Here is a 23,302-nt window from a genome sequence, read left to right as displayed (position 1 = left end):
TATATATATATATATATATATATATATATAAAATATATATGGTTCTAGAACATCTCTGTGACTTCTCATATCCACACATCGTAGTAATTTCATTATCCCATATATACTATATGTGACCTTTACTTTTATAAGGATACTGATGGAAAGTGTTTATGTTTTTCCATAACAAGTAGGTGCACTTAAGGTTAACACTATTTGAGGCTTAACAAACAATGATGTCCCAAGATGGACACTCCACAAATGATGTAAAAGTATAGAACAAGGAAAATAAAATTCACGCAAGGTTAAATAAACTAAATTTTCAAAAGTCTCAGCCTTTTTTTATAGAAATATTTATTTTCATTTACTATTTGCTATAATCTCTTTCAGAGGGAAATCAAGTGTTCCAAGTTCCAAGTAACCGCCTTACATAAATTATTATTTTTTCTTCTTCTTCTGACATAGTTGGGGTCTTTCAGAGCAGAAATTCTCAAAAGTCAAAAATAGTGAGAATTAAAAATAACACATTGTACAGATTTAAAGTGACAAGGGGGTTAGCCTCACCAATCTTAAATTATATTATCAGGTTGTCAAACTGGCCTACTTGAAGGAATGAGCTGGAACTCTTCAAGAGGAACCATGAGATATTTTCTAAGTGAGCAAATAGGGTATCACTTACTGCCTTGCAGGTCCTGCAGGCAGGTAAAAAAGAAAAAGTTTTGCCCCAAATATCAGATAGGCAGAAGAGGTCTGTTACGTTACACATAAACTAGAAATAAATTTATCAAAGTGACCAAACTGGAGAAGAATAAGGTATGGTATTGGAATTCATGTATTGTTATATTCTAATAATCAATTAAAATCATACTTGCCAACGCTCCCGGAATGTCTGGGAGACTCCTGAATTCTGGGTTGGTCTCCCGGACTCTTGGGAGAGCAGACAATTCTCTCACATCCTGCCCACTTTCTAGTGAAGTGGGCAGGATATGAGCCTTAATGAAGCGACTAGCGAGGAATTGCATAATTTTGACCCCGCCCCTGTGACAAATCGACAATTTCGTTGCAGGGGGTTGGGCCAAAGTGAAGCGACTGACTGTGACCTGTCCCCTTCCGAAATCTCCCAGAGGTAAAAAAAATAATAGTTGCCAATCATGCTCAAAATCTTTAACAATTAAACTCAGAATTTGAAATAACAATTATTTTGTTCTACAGATATTTACAACTATGTCATGCTTTGGGAACTAAGTTTGAAGGGGAGATGTCTTTAATTAGCAATACTCCATTTATAATATTGGCTCTTGCAAAATAATTTCAATGTTATATGCGTATATCTTGCAGAATGTTCTTGCAACACTGACATTTAAATGGGAGGATGTCATAGACAAAGACTTGATGCCGGGTGGCATAATAATAAAACATTCTGTGTAAGATTTCAACAAATACAATTGTATATCTTGCATAAAGTTTATCTCACTCCGCTTAAAATATTTAAGATGGGAAAGAGGAATAATGGAGACTGTACAAAATGTATAACTCTTCTGGTTTATTTTGGCATTTGCTGTGGGAGTGCCCAGAGGTTGATGGACTCCCAGGTGAATCCCAGGGTTGTTTATTTATTTGTTACAGGTGGCATTTAAGCAATAGTGAATATGATATTATAAAATTTGACCCATGTTTTAAAAAGATGTTTTGTCAGATGGCTACAAAAAACATGAATTTTATAAAGGCTAAATGTATTCAGCTTAAAAAAACTTTAAAGCTCATCATATAAATAAATACAAAAGTATCACAAGTCCTATGTGAAGGAAAAAGAGCTTCTAATGTATTAAAAGAATAGACTATAGCAGCATTAAGTAAATATAGTGAAAGTAAATAAATATGTAAAAGAGAAATAAGAACAGCAAACAAGAGAACTGAAAGCAAAGCTGTAGTCCCAAAGAAAATATGTCTGATCCTAAAAAAATTCAAGTAAATATCATCATCATTATTTATATATATAGCGCCAGCAAATTGCTTAACACTTTACAATTGGCTACAAACACAGTAATTTTGGTTATTACAGACAAAGAGGTAAGAGGGCCCTGCTCGTCTGAGTCTACATATTGCATTTTGGTCGAGCCAGTGTGATTCATATGCTATATGATCCAGTCACAGAGCAATGTTAGTCACGGGGTCAGAGGGTTGTTGTCTTATGTGAACTGTGTAAAGGGTGGTAATAGGGCAACCCAGCGAGGTTAAGAGGGTGGTTGAGGAATATTATAAGCTTGCCTGAAGAGGTGGGTTTTCAGGGAATACTTGAAGGTTTATACACCAGAGGAAAGTTATTGCGCATGGGAGGGAATTCGATAGAGTGGGTGCAGTTCGAAAAAAGTTCTGTAACCGGGAATGGGAGGATGTAAGGAGAGTGGATGAGAGACAAAGATCTTGTGCAGAACAGAGTTGTCGAGTTGGGAGGAATTTTGAGACAAGTGAGGAGATGTATGTTGGTGCAGCTTTGTTGATGGCCTTGAAGGTTAGTACACGCAACCAATGTAGAAACTGACAGATTAAAGTAAATAGCGAAAAAAGTGCTTGGCATAAAGCAGATGTGGTACCACATGATTATCATACAGCAGATATGGTACCAATATCTGAAAAGGGACACAACCTGATCCAGGAGATTATAGATTTGTAAGGCTGGTACCAGTTATGTGTAATTATTTGAAGGAATTCTAAACGACACTATTCAGAAATGTATTATAGAAAATAACTGCATAGCACAATGCCAGCATGGATCAATAATAAGCCAACCATGCCAAATAATCTATTTAGTTTTCACATGGTGGTAAGTTACAATCTGAATCTGAGTAATGCAATATATTTTGATTTTTCAAAAGCATTTGATACTGCCCCACATAAATTGTTGGTGATTGGTACACAAGCTGAGAATGCTATGACCAGAAAGTGTGTACGTGGGTTGATAACTTACATAAGAATAGGAATTACAAAAGGAAAATACTCAGCTGGAATACAGTTACTATGGTACACCACAGAGATTAGTATTGGATTTATATTAATGGCCTGGTAGATGCTATACAAAGTAGGGTGTCCATTTTTATAGAAGACACTACACAGATAGTATGAATCTGCTGAAGGATGAAGACGAATTGGAAAGGTGGACAGAAAAATGGCTGATGAAATGCAAGGTAGATAAATGCAAGGTTGTGCTATGTACTCTTCACATTCGATACAATTGGGGGAATCTGAGATGGAAAATCATATAAGAAAACTAATATAAAAGAAACTAAATAACAATATTCAATATCATTGGCCTTTGAGAGAATTGATGCACAGGATGCAAACATAATTTTACCACTGTATAAGTTACTTGTTAGATCTCATCTTAAATATGGGTACAATTTTGTGCACCTATTTATGAGATGGACATAACAGAACTTGAGAGGGTTCAAAAGCAGGCAACCTATTTAATTAAACAACTGGAGAATTTATATGATAATAAAAAACTAGACACATTGGACTTGTTTACATTGAAAAGAGGCACCTTTAGAGATGACCTAATTATAAATATATCCAAAGGCAATCCAAGAATTTGTCTAATGATCTTTTCATACTGGGAGTGTACAATAATGGGACAACCACTTCAACTGGCAGAAATAGATTTGTACCCTCAGCACAGAAATTGGTTATTTAAAGTAAGAGTTGCCAGACTAGGTAATTCTTTATCAAGGAAGGTAGTGATGGTCATTCCATTGCACTGATTTAAAATGAATTGGATCAACAAACAGTATCTTCAACTATGATTATTAGAATTAATTATTGGGGCAGTAGTTCCAGAAAAGAATCAGAGTAGCACCTCAGGGGTCCGCCAGGAATTTTTTTATTTTCCACAGTGAGGATAAATTGTCAGCTTCCTTGCTGAGATTTAGTTTTTCTTCACTCTGGATCAACAGCACAAGACCATATAAATTTGGTTGAACTTAGTGTTGTTTTTGTCTTTTTTCACCCTCACTAAACTATGTAAATATTTAAAAATTCTCTCCACGTTTTCCTTATTTATTTTGATATTGCTTGAGCGCTGGAAAAGAAAGACCAAACCTCAAGTAAGACTAGATCCAATGATAAGAACAATACAAGTATGTTTTCTATTTGCAAACAAAAACATATTGTGTAAAGATAAATAAACATCCATAACAGCAAGTTCGTAAAGGGAGGCATAATAAATTTCTGGATTAGAAACAGTTCCTAAAGCAAGAATTTGATCAAAATCCCAATCCTTTGTTGGATAACGTTTTGTCATAGTGGCCTTAAAAAATATGTAAAAAATGATACCTTCTTTGTGAGAATTTTAAGTGAATTATGCCTCATGGTATTGAAAGTCAATCAATATCAGTCAGAGCAAGAAGATTTTCTATAGCAATCATAGAAATTTGTGATATACCAGGGATTATTCAATAAATCCCAATCCCAAAAATGTGGTTTGAAAGAATTGACAAGAACTGTCAGAGAAGCACAACTAAAGAAAGTTAGTTTTTTAAAAACTTATTCCAATAATGAAGGTATTGCTTTTGCCAGGCATAGACTCTCCTTTGTCGGCAAGGCTTGAATGTTTCTGAACTTGATGCCATTCATTATTGAACTATGTCACAATATGTGAAAAGACCCAAAGAACATATATGTGATTTTTCTTCATCAGAGAGACGAGACTGTCCATCCTACATAAGGACTTCAAAGTTAAGGAATTCCTGGACTTTGAAAATTTGGTGCCAGATTCATCTCCTAAAACAGCCTCTTTCCATTGCTCCATTGCTCATTGAAGGGTACATCTATTTTGAGAATATAAACAATGATAGATTAATTGATCATTAAGGCACTAAAATAATCCTTGGCACACCACAGCTACAAGTGCTGTTTTTATACACACTTGGACAAATCCTGAATAGCCAAGGAAGGAAAGAGAATGTCAATGGAAGCATGTTCTCAACAAACTGTAATGACTTTATATAACAAGGACATTACTGGCTTACTTAGGAGGTAACCCAGTATTCATCAAAGTCCCAAATGAAAGCTTGGGATTTGCAGTCCTTTACACAAAGCTTGTGGTGTTTAGGTTAGCCCCACAAGAAGACAGGTCAGGAACTGGCAACAGGCTCATAAATATAAAACACAAGCAAATATCAGAGTAACTGGAGTTTTTGTATAGCCAATAGGAATAGTCAGTACAGTATCAATAATTCACACAGAATACAAATTCAGAATGCATTTTTTTGTCCGGGTAAGGAACTAATGGAAGTGCAGGTTTAAACACATATAACACTGTTGACGTCATGGAGAATACATCAAAGACGCTATGCATGTCATAGGTGAGTGCCCAGACAGGTTCCTGTATATAAAAGCAAAACAAGGAGTGCAAGAACATCAATGAAGCAATACGTAACAGTCCTACAGTCAGTGACGAAATTGAACTTGTTAACAGGTTGTATATTTCAACAAGACAATGATCTGAAATATACCTCAAAATAAAGTATGAAGTATTCACTAGGAAGATAGATAAGACCTTAGAAATATAGTTTGTAGTCCTCTGGGATCTGCATGGAGATCTCAACAATAGAGGACATAAAAGGAGATCCATGATTATTTTTAAACAGGAAACGGTCTAAAGAAAGAAGAAAATTCCAAAAGCAAAAATAAAAAGACTTTCTGGCAACAAGAAACAAGATGTTACTTCTGTCAATGATATTGTTACTAAATACTGATTTATGTGATTTAAATATTGATTTTAAGATTTTTCTATGTGCTATATTTACTGTTTTCTTATTCAATCTGTTAAACAGTAAATACGTAGCAATTATGAATTTACAATTAACATTTTAAACATGGTTTTAAATGTGCACCCTATAAAATTAATATCAACTTTTCTTCATTGAAACATAACATTTTAGTGTGACAAAATATTTGCTCACAATTATACACTTACAACAACACAGAAGTACATTCAAATAACATTAATGCATTATTTATTTCTATAAATCTATAGCAGTCATTACATTATAGTAATCAGATCTTACTACTTCTTTCTGGTCCTGTAGTAGATTTTGTCTTCTTTTTCTGGAATCCGCTTTCATGAAGTGCTTTAAACCAGTCTCTTAGTCGATTAGCAATTTCTCTGAATTCCTGATCCGTACACACTAAAAAATAACAATAAAAACAATAAGGAATAAATCACAAATTGCTATGCCGTATGCATTATATAGCATGTTGATACAAATGAATAATTTGTATATTTATTTTGACAAAAGCAAAACACACCTTTTGTGTTTGTACATCATTCTGCTTTTCCCAGTTTGTGTCACATGACAATTAGAAAGTGTCCCATGATGCAATGTACCATTTTTAGTAATACATACTTTACACACCTTTTCTTGAATATAGAATATTCTATGGAAATATAATCTAGTTTTCTTGCATTGTTCCAGAGAGGAGTTACATAAGTCTCCTACCTGCATCTCCAAAGCAGTTAAAAACATGGTTATAGCCTACAGCACAAACATGCTGTAGGCTATAACCTTGGTTATGGAGAAGAAAGACCTCATGGAAGCCTAGATCCCCGACTAATGTGGTGGGTGTCATGACAATATAATAGCTCTCAGTATAGTGCTGGGGTCAATAGTTTAGGGATCTCAGATGCAGCCAAAGCCAATGATATAGTATTACAATGCCAGAGGAGGTCCACCTCACATAACCAATACTGTTAGGGCACTGTAATACTGGCTTAAGGAACAAGGGTATAAGGGTCTACCTCTAGCAGTACATGTGTAAAAAAGTAAACTAAATTTCCCTCATTAACATGGTATTTTATTAACTTTTTAATGTACACAGTCATATTAGTATTCAATTGATTCTTATCTCCATTAATAGTAATCCCAAAGTCAATCTTGATGTAAGCTCTCATCCTCATAAGTAATTACAAAACAACCTTCAAGCCTTCCACCCACAGACTGATTACAATGCTCAGAGGAGAGTCTACAAATCTCTCATGGCTAGAGGACAGTTAATCTTATTATTATCAACTCAAGCTGAAAATTCCCTCAAATGACTACACTAGTCATTGTACGAGAAAGGGGATAAGGCAGATAGGCTCCTGGCCTCTAAGTTACGCACTAAGCTGGCTCGCAGTAATGTTCTATCGGTTAGATATGTGACTCGTAGCTTAATCAATAACCACAGACAAATTATTGATGTATTTCTTCAATTCTACAGTAGGCTTTATAATGTTGTTCAAACTTCTAATGCCCCTCCCAAATGCTGAATTGGAGCAAGACTTCTTGGCCCAATTCCACCTACCTAGACTAACACAGGAAGAACAAGGAGAAAGAGGATATAGACATTCTCAAAAAACCAAAGCCCCCAGCCTAGACGGTTTTACAGCATCCTACTATTCTCCCCACACTTGATCTCCCTGTTCAATAGTATTTTAAAGGGCAAACCCTTTTAGAAAAAGAGCTCTAGAGGCTTGTATAATTGTAATCTCAAAAGAGGGTAAAGACCTGTTTGATTGCATCAGCTAACACCCAATTTCTCTGTTGAACACAGGCGTCAAAGTTTGCATGAAAATATTTGTGGAAGGCCTGAATGCAGTTTTACCTGTGTTGGTACATCAAAACTAGGTAGTTTTTTTTCCGGTAGACAGGCCAATGATAAACTAAGAGGGTAGTTGTCCTCAATTGTACCAGAAACACTCGCAAATCCCCTGCGCTTATACTTTCTCTAGATGCAGAAACGGCATTCAATAGAATTAGCTGGCCTTCTATGCTTGAATGCTGCATCATTTTGGGTTTAGGGGTGATTTTTTGCAGGGGATACATGCTCTTTATTCAGTTCTCTTGGCCAGGGTTTTGGTGAATGGTGTGCTTTATGACTTCATTAATATAACCAATGGGACTTAGAAGGATTTCCCTCTTTCACCCTTGATGTTTGCGCTCATCATAGAGCCCCTGGCTGCGAGAAGTAGTTTAACCCCAAGCATTAAGGGTGTCTTGGTGGATGCAGACCTTTACAAAATCTCTCTGTTTGTCAGTGACGTCTTGCTCACCTTATCCTTTTATGGTGATCTATTGGGATACCAGATCAACTTTTCCGAAACAGATACTCTCCCCCTCCATATATCCCATACCATCCTTTATCTTGTTAATACCAACTACAATTGTTCCTGGCAACATATTAAAATAAAATACCTAAGAGTTTTCAAGAGGGACATCTATGATTCGTTTTACAAAGAGAACTTCCCCCAAGTTATATGTACAATCAATTTGGACCTGTTCAGATGATGATCAATGTTTATCTCCTGGCTTGGATGAATTGTTGCTCTCAAAATGAACATACTGCCAAGAAAGCTTTATCTCTTTCAGACTGCCCACTCAAGTTCCTAGATGGACTTTATCCCAATTGCATAAATGGTTCATACAATTTATCTGGAAGGGTAAGCTGCCAAGAACCAGATTTTTAAACTTGAGGCAGGCCACCAACAATGATGGCAGAGGTTTCCTGGATATATCTAGCAAAATGAAAACATATACCAAGCACGAGGAGGTATGTGCATCTGGGAGGTGAGTGCATCTGATTTTACATGTATTTTAATGGTGTTTGAAGCATATAGGTCAGTGTAGGACCTGCATAAAATGAGGTGCCCTTGATACTGGGATACAGGCTTAAATGTTTTGTTCAAAATATTAAACAATCCCTCATGGTTTCATTTTGCTAGATACACAGAGATATGCAATGTTAAGGATAAGCACTGACAACAGCTGTCTATTTTTTGTTTACATATATGGGCAATTATATTGCCATGCAGGTGGTACCATATATGATATTGGGTATACCGAGTGCGGGTTTATTTCTTCTCTGGTTTTGATTCTAACTTTGGCCTTGATTCATTAAAGCTTGCATACAGAATGTAATGTGCGCTTTTTAAAAACGTGAATCGTAGGAGTGATGTGAAGATATGTGTGGTGTTGAATACAGGTGTAGGTTTGCTCTGCTATACTAGATAGGACACTGCAGGATACATCCAAAACAAATGAGGAATACAAACTCACAAAAGAATATTTAAAACAACTATACAATTAGTGCTGCATGTTAATACGATTTTTTTTCTCATGAAGTATATTTATTATGATGTAATTAATGTCTACTTTACTTAAAAACATTTTTACAATTGCTCCTGATTTATAGTATGTCCTAGCATACATACACAGTCGTCACCACTAGTAAACAGCTGTTAGACTAGATCTGTAGTTGGAACAAGAGATACGTCTAAAATACAAGGACCTTTGAAATGTTTAGAGCTTGAACTTGGCGCTGCTGTGTGTGCTCGAGATTGGCACACCCTTACTGTACATTGATTATAGGCAAACGCCCCTTCCCCTCCCTGAAATTGTAGGCTGTAGAGAGTGACCTTTGTTCTCAAAGATAATTTTGATGTTGCTGCGTTCTGTGGCTTATGATATGGTTCTGGGCATGTGCAGAGTAATTGTGCGGATTATACATATAGAATCACTTAATAAATCAGACCCTTTGTCTTTAACCAAAATATCTAAATCCTATGTAGATACATACTGTACATATTTAACTTACGGTGTATATATATATATATATATATATATATATATATATATAGCAAACATTATATATATATATAATCAGCGCATGTTTGGGTGGCCGGCAGCCGTGTAGCCACAAGAGGTGCTTACAATAATGAATATATATATATATATCTATATATATATATATATATATATTTATATATATACACATTTCATGTATAGTGGGGGGACATGGGTGATGGTCTTGCAAAAGCTTACAAATCACACTGAAACACAAAAAAACCCCTTCTTTTGCTGTGTTAAAAAATAGTCATATAACTATAAGAAAAATGGTATGTTACTTGCTGCCTAAGTAGAGCAGTTCCAACTTTCTAAATAATTCTAAGTACAACAGAATTACAACCCTTAGGCTACCACTTGTTCACCCAATAAAATAATAAGAAGTGTTTTCTTTCTTTGTTGGTGCACATGAATTCTGTTATACAACTTTGCTTGACATACTGTCAAATTCTTACACACAATTTCTTGATATAAAGAACAAATAAAATGAATTATAGTACAGTGTCTGTCAAATTCATTTTATAACAAGTCAACTTAATAAAAAACATTCTTTGTTGGTTTAAAATATTTATTACATTTAGCTTAGAGTTTAACAAAAAAAGCTTTAACATTTAAGCAAGCTGGTAACAAGTACTTCAATGTTTATTAGTTTACATTTTATACACTATAACAAACACAATATAATGCAAAAAGTAAAGATGCAAACAGAGTAAAACTATCACAGCTCTATTTATTTTTTAGTTAAACTATTGTTAGAATTTATTTTATTTGTACTATTTTACTTCTCATTGTACATCATGCTGAGATTTTTCTAGGAGATGTCTGTTATCTAATTTTCTATTTTGAAACATTTGTCCAAGCTTCTGAGGCAAGGAAATAGTAGTAGGCGGATGTATAGAGGCTCATTTAAAGTTAGACACATTTGTGTCAAAAGGGCAGGTACAAAATAAGTCTGGCGTAAACAATTTGCATTTACGTGTTTATTTTGAACTGCACATATCTCCTCTGCGAATTTCCCTGTTAAAGTGTGATGAGCTCAGCCTTTCATAGGCTAGTTCTGGTTGCAGCTTCTGCAGGGGGCCCAACTTTGTTCATCCTCTTGCAATGTAGCAACCAGCTCAAGCTATGAGTGCTGTGGCTCTATGGCTTGGATCACTTTTTAGGGGGAAGGCATATTGCAAACGTCCATAGCATGGATCTTGCTCCAGGGTTCGGCCACCTCATGTCAGTTGTATCTGCAGCTGTCTCCAGCTCTAATTAGAGAGCAATTACTGTACTCAGCCTTTGATTTCACGCCCTTCCCTTTCTCTGTCTTTTTATGTGTAAAACAGTGCAAGTCAGGGACAAGCAAAAAAGCATAACATAAACACAGAGATACCTATTTTTCACAGGTATGCATAGTACAAAATAGTGTGTTCTTTTATCATCATCATCACCATTTATTTATATAGTGCCACTGATTCCGCAGCGCTGTACAGAGAACTCATTCACATCAGTCCCTGCCCCATTGGAGCTTACAGTCTAAATTCCCTAACACACACACACAGACAGAGAGAGAGAGACTAGGGTCACTTTTGATAGCAGCCAATTAACCTACCAGTATGTTTTTGGAGTGTGGGAGGAAACCGGAGCAACCGGAGGAAACCCACGCAAACACGGGGAGAACATACAAACTCCACACAGATAAGGCCATGGTCGGGAATTGAACTCATGACCCCAGTGCTAAGAGGCAGAAGTTCTAACTACTTTGCCACCGTGCTGCCCTTTTATGCTTAATAACGGACCTTGCACCCTACTCAAAGGAGCAAACGAGGTAACACTTTTTGATGCTTTTATTGTTCAATGTTTGTGATTGTTTTTTCACTAGAAAGATGGAAAGAAGTAGAAAGACCAATTTGACATGACAATGAAATGAGAAAACAATGGGTTAAAATGTTCCTTTTTGGCCACCTGTAGCTGGGAAGTAAATGAGGCTTTAGTTTCACCAGGTAAATTTCAGAGAGCAAGAGTCTGTCTTACCACTGTTTGAAAGTGTACATGTTTTTATGTGAATAACAGGAGATGATCATGCCACCGTGATGTATTACTGTATCTATTCTGTGGCATATTTCCAAGTGCATACCCTCACAGTCTCTTGCATATAGGTGAATTTAGATAGTGATACTCCATGTCAGCATAGTTAAACTCCCACATTGACATGTTCATATATTTATTTCAGCACTGTGATTTTCTGCTGTCAGTCCTCACGTGACTAAAATATAAAGTTTCAGCTGTAGAGTGAAAGCCGCACCGTTGAGATTTTAAAGCAGCACTTGTGTAATTTACTAATAAATCACTCCAGTTCCAGTTACATTTTAGCATAAACTTCACCGTTCCCACCAACTAGTAGAACTGTGGGGCTGTGGGGCTGGCATGACTTTGACCTGACACACTTCCGCAGCCCTGTTTACTTTAACTATGATCCAGGCTTAGAGAATACATCAGAGGGGGTGCAGTAAAATCAAGTTCCAATGTTTCTAATAGTCAAAAGGGAAGGGATTGGGCTAAGATTACCAGACCTTCAGGATTCTTTAAAATACATTCTTAGATGGCACTCACAAAACTTTAAACTGAGTTATCAAATGATTGATTTAAATTATATAATAGATTCTTATCGCTCTGGAAAATTTAGGAGCATATTTGTGGGGTTTCTTTAAATTTTAATGCCTAGTGTTATATACACTGACAGTAATTTATATCTATTACGACTATAATTTTACTCCATAGACTGACAAATGAATATTTAATGACAAAACACAGTTAGCAAAGGTTGCAGAAGGTTAGCTAGTAATCAAAATATGCATACTTAGTACTGCAAAAGCCTACAAAAAGTACTTCATATTAATTGAATATACTAAAACAGAACAAAGACAGGAGGTGCTTCCATTGTGCTGGACTTTCAACTTTTATTAGAATAAAATATTCGAAAATACAAGCATGGCAGAACTCAATAAAAAAGGAGTACATCACAGTAATAGAGCTATACAATAAAGCCACTTTCCTGTGGTACCAGTTCCATTAGAAACCATAGGCTTCCATACATACAGTTACTTACTTACAGTTTGATACTGTTACAAACTTACTTGCTCCTGTGCTGCTGATTTCCCTGCCTCTGTGTACAGCTCAGCACTTCCTGGTTGAGTGGTCACTTGATCGTAGCTGGGAGGCGGCATATACAAATATAAAGCTCACCTGGACACTGCAGCCTTGTCAGAGCAACAAGTTACCATTTTGTGTCTGGCTCTCCCTGTGCATCCTGTGCTGTTTCTAGTATTTCCCTGTGTATGACCTTTGGCCTGTTTAACCTCTGCTTCTGGATGCCTGTGTACCAGTGTATCTGACCCGGCTATCCTTATTGACTACTCTACTGCCTAAGCACCTGTGCATCTGACACGACTATCCTTATTGATTATGATGCTGTCTATTCCTCTGTGTATCCAACCCGGCGACTCTCCTGAGTGTGGTGTGTCCTCAGTGTATCCGACCCGGACTTCCACTGTATACGACTTGGATTCTTCTGTATGTGCTGTGCTTCTTCAGCTGCTGATCCTGCTCCTCTGTGCCGTACTACACTACCTCTACAGAGTCTATTCTCCTTACCAACATTCTGTCACCCATCACGTCAGTGGGCTAACCTAAGGGCCGTGACGTGCGGACCTCCAGCAGCAAAATCTTGGTGAAGACCGGAAGTTCGTTAGACTCCGCGCCTTAGGAAGGCCAGTGCTGACACTAACTGATAGAAAAGTACTGAGAACTGTAACAGATACCCCCATGGCATTTCACCATAGGAGTTCGAAAGGAGGAGCGGTCTAGAGTATCCGAGAGTAGGGTTATATAGGAAACAAATTGCATGTTTATAAAAATATAAATAGAATGTCTTCCCCAGAAAACACTGTTTAATTGAATTATTCAGGTCCAGTGTTCCAAAGCATTACATCTCTTACAAGTAAATGTATAATGGTGTCATTTAAAATTGTATTTATTAAATAAGATAAGATAGTAATATTAAAATAATGCCTCAATAAGCAATTAACCATCATTATATTTAAACATAAAAACATTCATTACAAGGCAACACTCATTATTCTCCTCTTATGTAATAAAGAGCTTTATATAATAAAAATATATCAGTTACAAATACTACAAATATTGAAAAGGTTTATTATTTTAATTTTCTTCATAACTATGTTTAAAAAAAAAAAAGAGAGAAATTAAACATTTCAATCTAAAATACCACTCTTGTGTTTAAATCGGCAAATTACAAAACAGAGTTATATAGATTTCTAGCCAGTCAAAGAATTGGCCTAGTTTCATTCCCATAAAACTATTGCTGTACCAGATCTAATCAAGCAGAACTTTATCACGGAGAATTAAATATCAGTGGATGTCGATCACATGAAAATGGAGATGAACAGTGAACCCTAGGAGCGATTACAATATCAACAGCTAATGGTGCCATTGTATTTCAACGCCACAGTTCAGATGTAATTTACAATCAACTTAAACATATAATCTGTGATTGCATAGATTGCAAATTACATAAAAGAAGTTCTACTTCATTAAACCAAACTCAGCATGACAAACTTCACTTTAAGTCCCACAGTGTCGCATTGACCATCCATGGTCAATGTAGTAAACCACACAGCTTATAGAACTGACCCATTAACCTATTCATAACTCAAGAAGGGAACGTTACAATAAGATATTAATTCTGATTAATTTCTGTTACTTTATGACAACCCCTTTCAGGCAGAATGAGAAAAGATCTAAATTTTTAGACACTAATCCACAAATCTAATCATTTGCAGTGTTGGTCACAAATCACATTCATCTCAAGTGCTTTCTAGACAAACTCTCTCAAAAGTGTTCAACCACAAAGAGAATAAAACCAAAATGACTAAATTGTCTCTAAAAATTACCAGAACCGATAACGGTGCTTAAAATCCATCAGAGACGAAGATGACTGAAGATAATCAATATTGCCAGTCAATACCTATATAAATGTAAGGAAGAGTATATCACTAGCATATAGAGCAGTGTTGGCTAACCTGTGACACTCCAGGTGTTGTGAAACTACAAGCCCCAGCATGCTCTGCCAGCTATCAGCTAGTTGTCTACTGGCAAAGCATGCTGGGGATTGTAGTTTCACAACACCTGGAGCGTCGCAGGTTAGCCATCACTGATATAGAGTATTCATACCAGAATAGTTACAAATGCAGCATTTTACAATAAAGGAAATAATTTAAAGAATACAGGTGTTTTAAAGGGATGCTGCGTTTGTGCTATGATGAAATGTTATCAACATCCCTTACTTTTTTGTGGTTGTAACTGTAAATTAACAGAGGAGCTTTAGATTTTTACAAATGGTGATGTCTGTGGAGTTTTACTTTTTATTAAATAATGTACAAAACTAATGTGTCAGCCTCCATACACAAAAACACTAATATGCAAAATGTGCCTAAAAAGCAAGAAAGGAATAAAAACGAAAAGCTAAAAAACCCCCAATATATTTAAACAAAAAAAATAGTACATACTCTAAAGCAAAGCTGCTGAAAGCCAGTCCTCAAGAGCTACCACCAACAGGTCATGTTTTCAAGATTTCTACCTGTAGAAACTGGTGGAATAATTACTGACTCAGAAAATAGATTACCTCACTTGTGCATGATTAAAGAAATCCTGAAAACGTGAACTGTTGGTAGCTCTTGAGGACTGTATTTGATAATCTCTGCTCTAGAGTTTAGGTTCCCAAGTCGATGTACTTGAGATAGCTATAAAGTATACTTCAATCTGTTAAATATAACTAATATTCATGCGTCATTACGTCACGGGTGGCAGGGCCAAAATGACGCAAATTTTGGGGGCCCGCCCCCATCACTCCCACCTCTCCCGGAAACCAACTTTGTCAAGTTGGTAAGTATGACATACAGGAGTGCTGCAGGTAGATGTAAAACAAAACTGATTTCACTGGTCTCTGGGAGTAATAAGTGCTTTACAAAGTCAGTGAATTTGTGGTACAATAAATCTGTCAGCAGAGAGATAAGCAATGGGCAGAACTCTGTGTCCAGTGTTTTGTTACAGACCTCCTTATATGCTCTCATCTGAAGCTCCTTACATGGAAATCTCCCAGCAGGAAATCCCTTTTATCTCTCTCAGAGATTGCCAACCACTGCAAGAGAAGACTCCAGTTTCTTATCTCTCAGTCCTTTCTTAGATCAACCTCACCTCTTTCTCTATCAGAGATCCAGAACGTTCTCTCCAGACATCAGCTTCACACTGCCTTCTGGGAGGCCACAGTTTACTTGCAGCCCGTCCCCTTTCTTCTTAAAGATACCTCAACATTGTCAACATTGTCCAGCTCTAATAAAACCACTCACTAGTTACACATAATCTCCCTGTAAATGTTAAAGTAACATCATCATCATCATCACCATTTATTTATATAGCGCCACTGATTCCGCAGCGCTGCACAGAGAACTCACTCACATCAGTCCCTGCCCCATTGGAGCTTACAGTCTAAATTCCCTAACATATACACACACAGACACAGACAGAGAGAGAGAGAGACTAGGGTCAATTTTGATAGTAGCCTATTAACCTACTAGTATGTTTTTGGAGTGTAGGAGGAAACCAGAGCACCCGGAGGAAGCCCACGCAATCACGGGGAGAACATACAAACTCCACACAGATAAGGTCATGGTCGGGAATTGAATTTATGACCTCAGAGCTGTGAGGCAGAAGTGCTAACCACTTAGCCCCTGTGCTGCCCATAAGTCATTTAACAATGTATATGAGCCATGGCAATTCCCACACATATCATTTTCTTTACTATACACTCTGGATACCCAGGGTTTGGCTGGGGTATCACAATAGGTAGCTTTCATCAAATATTTGACATAGGAAAAATAAAATAGAATAGGTTCTATGCAGTGCTACCAATGGGGTTATCTATTTCTTGGGTTACCAATAACAGATGATAGCTTTGAATCAGGTTTTGGGTAGGTATCACAGTCAGAGAGATGGTATGGTTAGCTAGGGATAGGTGTGATTTGTAAAAAACAAAAAAGTAACTAAGTAGAAATATATATATTTACTAAAAACTCTCCTATACTTGGGTCTCTTAAGGGGCAATGGGATGTATGTTATTTACTATAACTCATAAACTACCGCTCTGAGGTTTCTCTCATTTCAATTCTATTCTTCATAAAATACAGTTATGTATCCATAAAATAAAATACAACTTTATTAATTTAAAATACTACACTCAAATGTGCATAATGCTATTTTAAATTTAAAAAGTTGTATTTTATTTTCTGGATACATAACTGTATTTATGAATAATAGAATTGAAATTAGAGAAACCTCAGCATGGTAGTTTATGAGTTATATTATCAATTTTTAATTACAGTGTACACACTCTAGTCTACGGCTGCAGAGGACTCTCACTTCTAATTCCATGTAAATAGCCAAATTTTCTGGATTACATCTGCCCAGCGCCCAGGGATTTAGTAAAGGATTTTATTTCATATATACACAGTATGTTATTTACTAAACGTTTTAATCAAGGAAAAGTTTTTTTAAAGCTGCAATTGGATTGACTTACTGTGCCTTCCTGCGACTTACATCATGGAGCATCAGTGACTACACATGCCGGCTCCCAGCTGACAATCATTGCAATTAGCAGTATTGTTGTAGCCTATTAAATATTGTAATGCAATGAGATAAGTCCTGCTTCTTAAATGTAAACCATTAAGGTCCAGTATATTTTTCCAGTAATTATATAAAATAATATGTTAGAATACCCAGGACCCCACAAATAATATATGTACTATAATGGAACTAAAAAATAATTAAATGTAAAAAAAATAAACCAAATCCACTAATCTATTTAAATCCTTCATGATTGTGATATTGTATACCTCAATTGCCTTAAAGTCATACTAAATATCATGTTTAGGTGATGTGTTAGTTTATTATTATTATGTGTTATTTATTTATTTTTATTGCTCCAATGCTCGTTAGCCTGTTAGGTAGCAATAGGTCACTATTACAAGTAATCACAGATTGCTGCAGTGCAGGAGAGACTCTGATCAGCCTCTCTGTACAGGCAGTCCCTAATAATCCAAATGTGGAAGTTTCACTTCTGCAGTAGAGCATAACAGTCATATTGAATGCTATATTTTACAAAACATATGCCTTGGAACTGAATTAAATCCCCCTAGAACTAGACTAATTCCAGTTCAGCAGGGAGCAGGAAAGTGCCTCTCCATTAGCGTTTCAAAGTTTAGATCTACATTCTGTTTTACCAAGGCACAGAACATAGAGCTAATGTAGACAATTGTTATGGAGTTAAGTGGTTATTATAATTTCAACTTTAGTTACATTGTATTAGGTGAATTGATGTTTTATCATGCAGGTATAATAGTCTGATTATTTTACCATTGTTATTTTTTCATTCTGTTTATTGCACTGTTACTTTTTATGTTTTATAGCGTTTTTGTCTATGGCGAGCATTTTTTTTTTCTATCAGTTTTTTTTCTTTGCAAAGCAGAATACAAAAAGAATGATTTCTTTAGTAAAATATTCAATATCTGAATGTATGCAGTAATTATCAATAATTACATAAGTCATGTAGTAATAAATGTACCTAATTTAATAATATTAAACTAATAAACAGCATGTAATTTTATCATAATCACATAATCATACCTATTTTATGTTTCCTTTGCAATTAGGAGTTTTGTTATATAAAGTAAAAAATCTCAATATATAAAATCAATGAAGACATACATGTATGACAGATGCATACTTATATAAATCTGTGTTAAAAATTTTTTTTTAATTAGGCTTGTTTCTCTATCATTATGTAAGCTGAAATATTGGTGTATCCCATGCCTAAATATAACACTATATTGACTGTATTTCACAAAACTTCATAATAATAGGAAAAGAATAATAGTAATATAAATAATAATAATAATAATAACATAATAAAATGAAACACAACATATCCTATATGCTAATTTTATTTGGCTTATGATAACTATTTTAATTTTTCCACATAATATTATACTATTATACTTTGTATTTTGTATAATTTTATACTTTATATTTTAACTACATTCTGTAGTTGATCCTTTTACTTTGATATTTCTACTCTATTTCTCTACACTGAATTCTTATTCAATATATTTTTTGTGTTGCCTGTATTTATTTTGTGCTATGTTTTAATCTATTTCATCTTGATAGTAGGGGTTACTGAACTATTACTTATTTTTCTTTTACAGTTCTAATTAAATTATTTTAAAACAGATCCAAGCAAGGCCACCTTTTATAAAAAAAAACCTACATTGTTTTCTCAGTTCACAATCAAATACAGTAATATATCCAACATGCAGTTACTGTTTTAAGACTCCTGTCGATGAGATGAGTAGGAAATCAAGTTTAGACAAGACAGGCTGATATTGATGTTTGGAATGATTGTTGAATCGCAAAAACTGATTATTTTTTGCAAAAGTAGTATTTTATCATGATTGTGTTAGCTAAAATATATTTATTATGGTTTACAAACTTACATTTAAAGACAGATAAGGATTTTTGTAAATCATCTGTGACTTTGAACAATAGCCAGGGGATCAGGGGATCACATATAGTTAGTAGTTGTAAGTGAAGAAAGGAGCCGTGAGAAGGAGGGACCTGTTTTCTAGATTAGTTGAATAAGAGGTCAATATTTTGAATGGATTTTCACTATGTTCTATTTGTTTCTCTTGCTTTACTTTGTGAGCTAGTTTGAAGTGGGTGGGGGCTATAGCCTATGAGTAACCAAAGTTTTAGCAGTATAAAGAATACAGATATGTTTATATTATTTTTAGTGTGGAAGAAAAGTAGCCTCACTTCTGGGTATCTTGGCCTGTGAGTCATAATTAATAACATGTTTAGAATTATGGAATTGGAAGATCATGTCAAATGCTGTAAAAAAGAAATCTTGTCAAACCTGAAAATAATTACAAAGGCTTTTGCCAGTAGACTCTTTAAAGTTTGAAAGGCACCAACGGATGGCTTTTGTTATGGTTTATTCAAGCATTCTGTTCTAATGTTTATATTATAATCATGGAGATCAAATTGTACTTTGCTGTAACAATTTAAATCAATTTCTGCAAAGAATATAACATTAAACATAGATTAATATCTAAAATGTGTCATTTTTTGAGAAAAATAACTCAAACCAGTATGCAAGTCACAGGGAGCAGCTTATTTAAATTATTTCCATTGGGCAGTGTTACTAGTGGTGTTGTTGCTTACATCTTCTGCATATATAGATATGTACATGACTCTCATATAAAATATATACCTTTAAGTGGATTTAAGTACATTTTATCTAATACCAGAAACATTGCAGAGACCCGCTAGTATACCCTGTTCAGAAGCGAGCAGCTTTAACAGTGAGATCTATTTATTTTTCGGGATTATGACTCCAAATAATTCTGCTATTGAGTGGTATGACTTATTATATTTACCTATTTGTCCCATGTGCAGTTCTTTGTTCCTGCTAGGTTGGGATTTGCTATGAATTATTTTCACTTGGAACAATATCTGTTATATATGATCTTTTGTGCTCCATTGATTGGAACAGATCCATTCATGACAGACATGTACAGACCAGCCGAATTTCAGGGAATCCCCTTTCGTGAATTAATTAATGAAGTACACCCAGTTCACCAGCAATTCCCAGAAATCAGCCACTGAAGAATTAGGCCAATCACAATTAAAATGAAAAATGTCTGTCAGCAAGCATACAGAAATGTTGCATGTCTATAGACCTTCATTTTTTCCCAATTTGTTCTAATGGAAAATGTCTGTGGATGTTTTGTGTGACTCATGAGGTGAGCTATGGTTATCAGTGGCCTAGGCTATTATACACTACATGTGGTAACTGTGCTGTCTGCACAATACAGAAGCATTGTCATTGGTTTTGTATTTTTTTGTGTGTTTCATACATCTAGTTAGCCATATTTATTAGTCATAATGTGTTGGCAAATAATGAGCGGTCGATGTGGACTGGTATAGAAAGGAATGCTATGCCAACACCTCCTACTGCCTTCATTGTAAAGCTATCCCATTCCATTCTTTTACATTTTCCATACCATCACTTCTAAATTTCCGCTTTGAACACTGCGTACAATACATTTGTAGGATTTTTCCCAATTGTATAAATTGCCCTTATCTTCACAGTCTCCCCAGTCCACTTTTTTAATTCTAAATCACAATTTTTTCTATACTAGTCATTTGAGACGTTAGCTTTACAGTTGTCAAATGTCCCAGTCAATATATTGCATTGTGAATCAAGGTATTAGTTATAGCATACTGACTGGTGCTAAATCCCAATTTATTTCTATACTTTTCATAAAACCTGTTAGCTATATAGGTGTGAAAATACCCCAGCACTTTGTGATATCAGACAGTTTATTTCACCAATGCACTGACTGACTGCAAACAAGCAGGGTGAATCGGTGTTGGCACCCAGCAAATTGGAGTGAGTTCTTGCGACTCACTGTTTGAAATGGAAACATTTTTAATTTCATTGTTCATTTTGAGGCCAAATTATGGCAAATCAAAAACTGGAAAATTCAACATATCTCTACTACTCTTTAGCATAGCAAGACTATTTTTCAGTTGTCTCTCTTATTGTCACTTAGCACAGCGTGAGGAATAAACAACATCTCAATGCCCATCAGCTGGGCCTTCAGCTCTATCTAACTATCTAAAGAGGCTTCAATATTTATCCAGTGACAAACTTAAAGGTTTGTGAAACTAATGTCTAGATGTAACACAATAAGCATTAGTCATACATGCCAACTCTGGCAAGCTGTCGTACGAGAGATCTGGGGGAGGTGGGCGTGTGGGGGCGTGGCTTCACAAATCGTGCCATGTGGCCACGCCCCCTAGGTGGCATCACACTTTTGTAGCCTATTACAGCAGGGGGCAGGGCCACAATGACGCGCAACTCGCGTTCTAAGTAATGAGGGGCCCAGAAACCAGGAGGTTGCCCTGCTCTCCCGGGAGTCCGGGAGAACTCCAAGAAATTCGGGAGTCTCCCAGACATTCCGGGAGAGTAGGCAACTATGGCATTAGTTGTGCAAACTGCTACTTATTAGGAGTAAACCTTGGTACTCTAATAGTTAGCAGATCTGCATCAAATAAATAATGCAGTTGGTTTTTTCTTTCTGTGAACAAATTTGACCCTGATGCCTTGTCAAAACTCCAAGAAGAAGCTGCACAATGTACAATGTCAGGATAAAATCTAACTAGTCATAGATGTTCTTGTTAATCACAAAGCATGGATGTTATTTGAACTAGCTGGATGTGTTGATTATCAGCTCGATTGCTTTCAGCTCAAAAGATCTGTCATATTCCATTAGTTGTGTGCTTCTTTTTTTGCAACATGCCAGTGCTCCAACAATGAGAGTATTAAGCCCTGTAACTGCATCACCATTCTATACTGCTTGATAGATTCATGAAACAGAGACTGATTGCTGTGTCATGATGACATCAGCAGTTCTTCAGGAATAGTCTTAAAGTATTCTGTCTGTAGCTTGTGCCTATAGAAAGAAAATAACAAATGGGTAATCTCATATTTGTGCCTGTACAACAGTTTCAAATAAATTCCTGAAAACCCACAGGGGAAAACTCAATATATAATATTATTTTTCAAGTTGGACAGTGACTGCAAAACTATTTTCTGCCATTTGTATATTTTACTCTCTGAGCTGAAAGTTTAATCCAAGTTTCTAAGTAATCTAAGTCTAACTTTAATCAATATTGGTGAATTGTTTTATATTATACCTGCATGGAGCATTATTTTGTTATATGTAATATAAAACAATTGACTATATTTTCATTTAGTTAGGTTTTGTGAAATAGAAAGATGAAATGAGCAATTCAAACTGAGGGGTCTATTTAACAAGACCCCCTTATTGTGAAGATTTTCTATTCCTGCTTGCTGCAGCAACAGAAAATGTATCCGATTTAACCAAGAAATGTCTTCGGGACAGCTCAGGGATGAAGCACATAAGTGTCCATGTATGAGCAGGCATGCCAACTAGCATATGCAAACTGCAATTTGAATCCAGGACTTGGGCTTCCAGTTTCGATTTTATTTATATATACATATATATTTATTGTATATATTATTGTGACGGGACCAGACGACACTACCAAGATAATATTTCCCATGGGCCCTTCATTTTGCAGGGTTCCTTGGACTGTCACCCCAGGGCCAGTTCTTAAATTTCATTTTGCAGACACATGGATGAGTAAAAAGGAAAGGACAGGAAGCAAGGGACAGCTAGAATCCCTGACAAGTACCAAACGTTATCTAAGATCTGATGGTGGGAAAGCCAATGATTACCCATTGTGTTCTACAGGACTGGCACAGACATTGTGACAGGGACACAGCAGGGGAGACACTGTGGAAGGCCAGCTCATCTACAATCCCACTACAACCCCCTGGCCCAGCACCCATCAATGTTTAAGAAGGAGTGTTAGGATCTGCCTTCGGCTTCACTACACTTAGGGATGCTGCTTGCCTCATGCAGATCCAGTCTGCTAAGAACTATGGTTGGACTTTG

The 23,302-nt window shown here is 35.9% G+C and overlaps 1 protein-coding gene across 2 annotated transcripts in view; it reads right to left on the bottom strand.

Moving 5' to 3' along the window:
• The window catches only part of SPOCK3 (SPARC (osteonectin), cwcv and kazal like domains proteoglycan 3), a 260,834-nt gene that overhangs the window by 6,019 nt on the left and 231,513 nt on the right, over window positions 1-23,302 (bottom strand). For both annotated transcript variants that reach the window (XM_075197912.1, XM_075197906.1), the window contains exon 7: window positions 6,045-6,164. In XM_075197912.1, the coding sequence (XP_075054013.1) occupies window positions 6,045-6,164 (120 nt within the window). The remainder of the gene's footprint in view (window positions 1-6,044; window positions 6,165-23,302) is intronic.

This window comes from Mixophyes fleayi, chromosome 1, assembly GCF_038048845.1.
Source record: "Mixophyes fleayi isolate aMixFle1 chromosome 1, aMixFle1.hap1, whole genome shotgun sequence".
In the NCBI taxonomy this organism is placed as follows: domain Eukaryota; kingdom Metazoa; phylum Chordata; class Amphibia; order Anura; family Limnodynastidae; genus Mixophyes; species Mixophyes fleayi.
The sequence above is the reverse complement of the archived record's forward strand: the minus strand, read 5'-3'. Positions and strand labels throughout refer to the sequence as shown.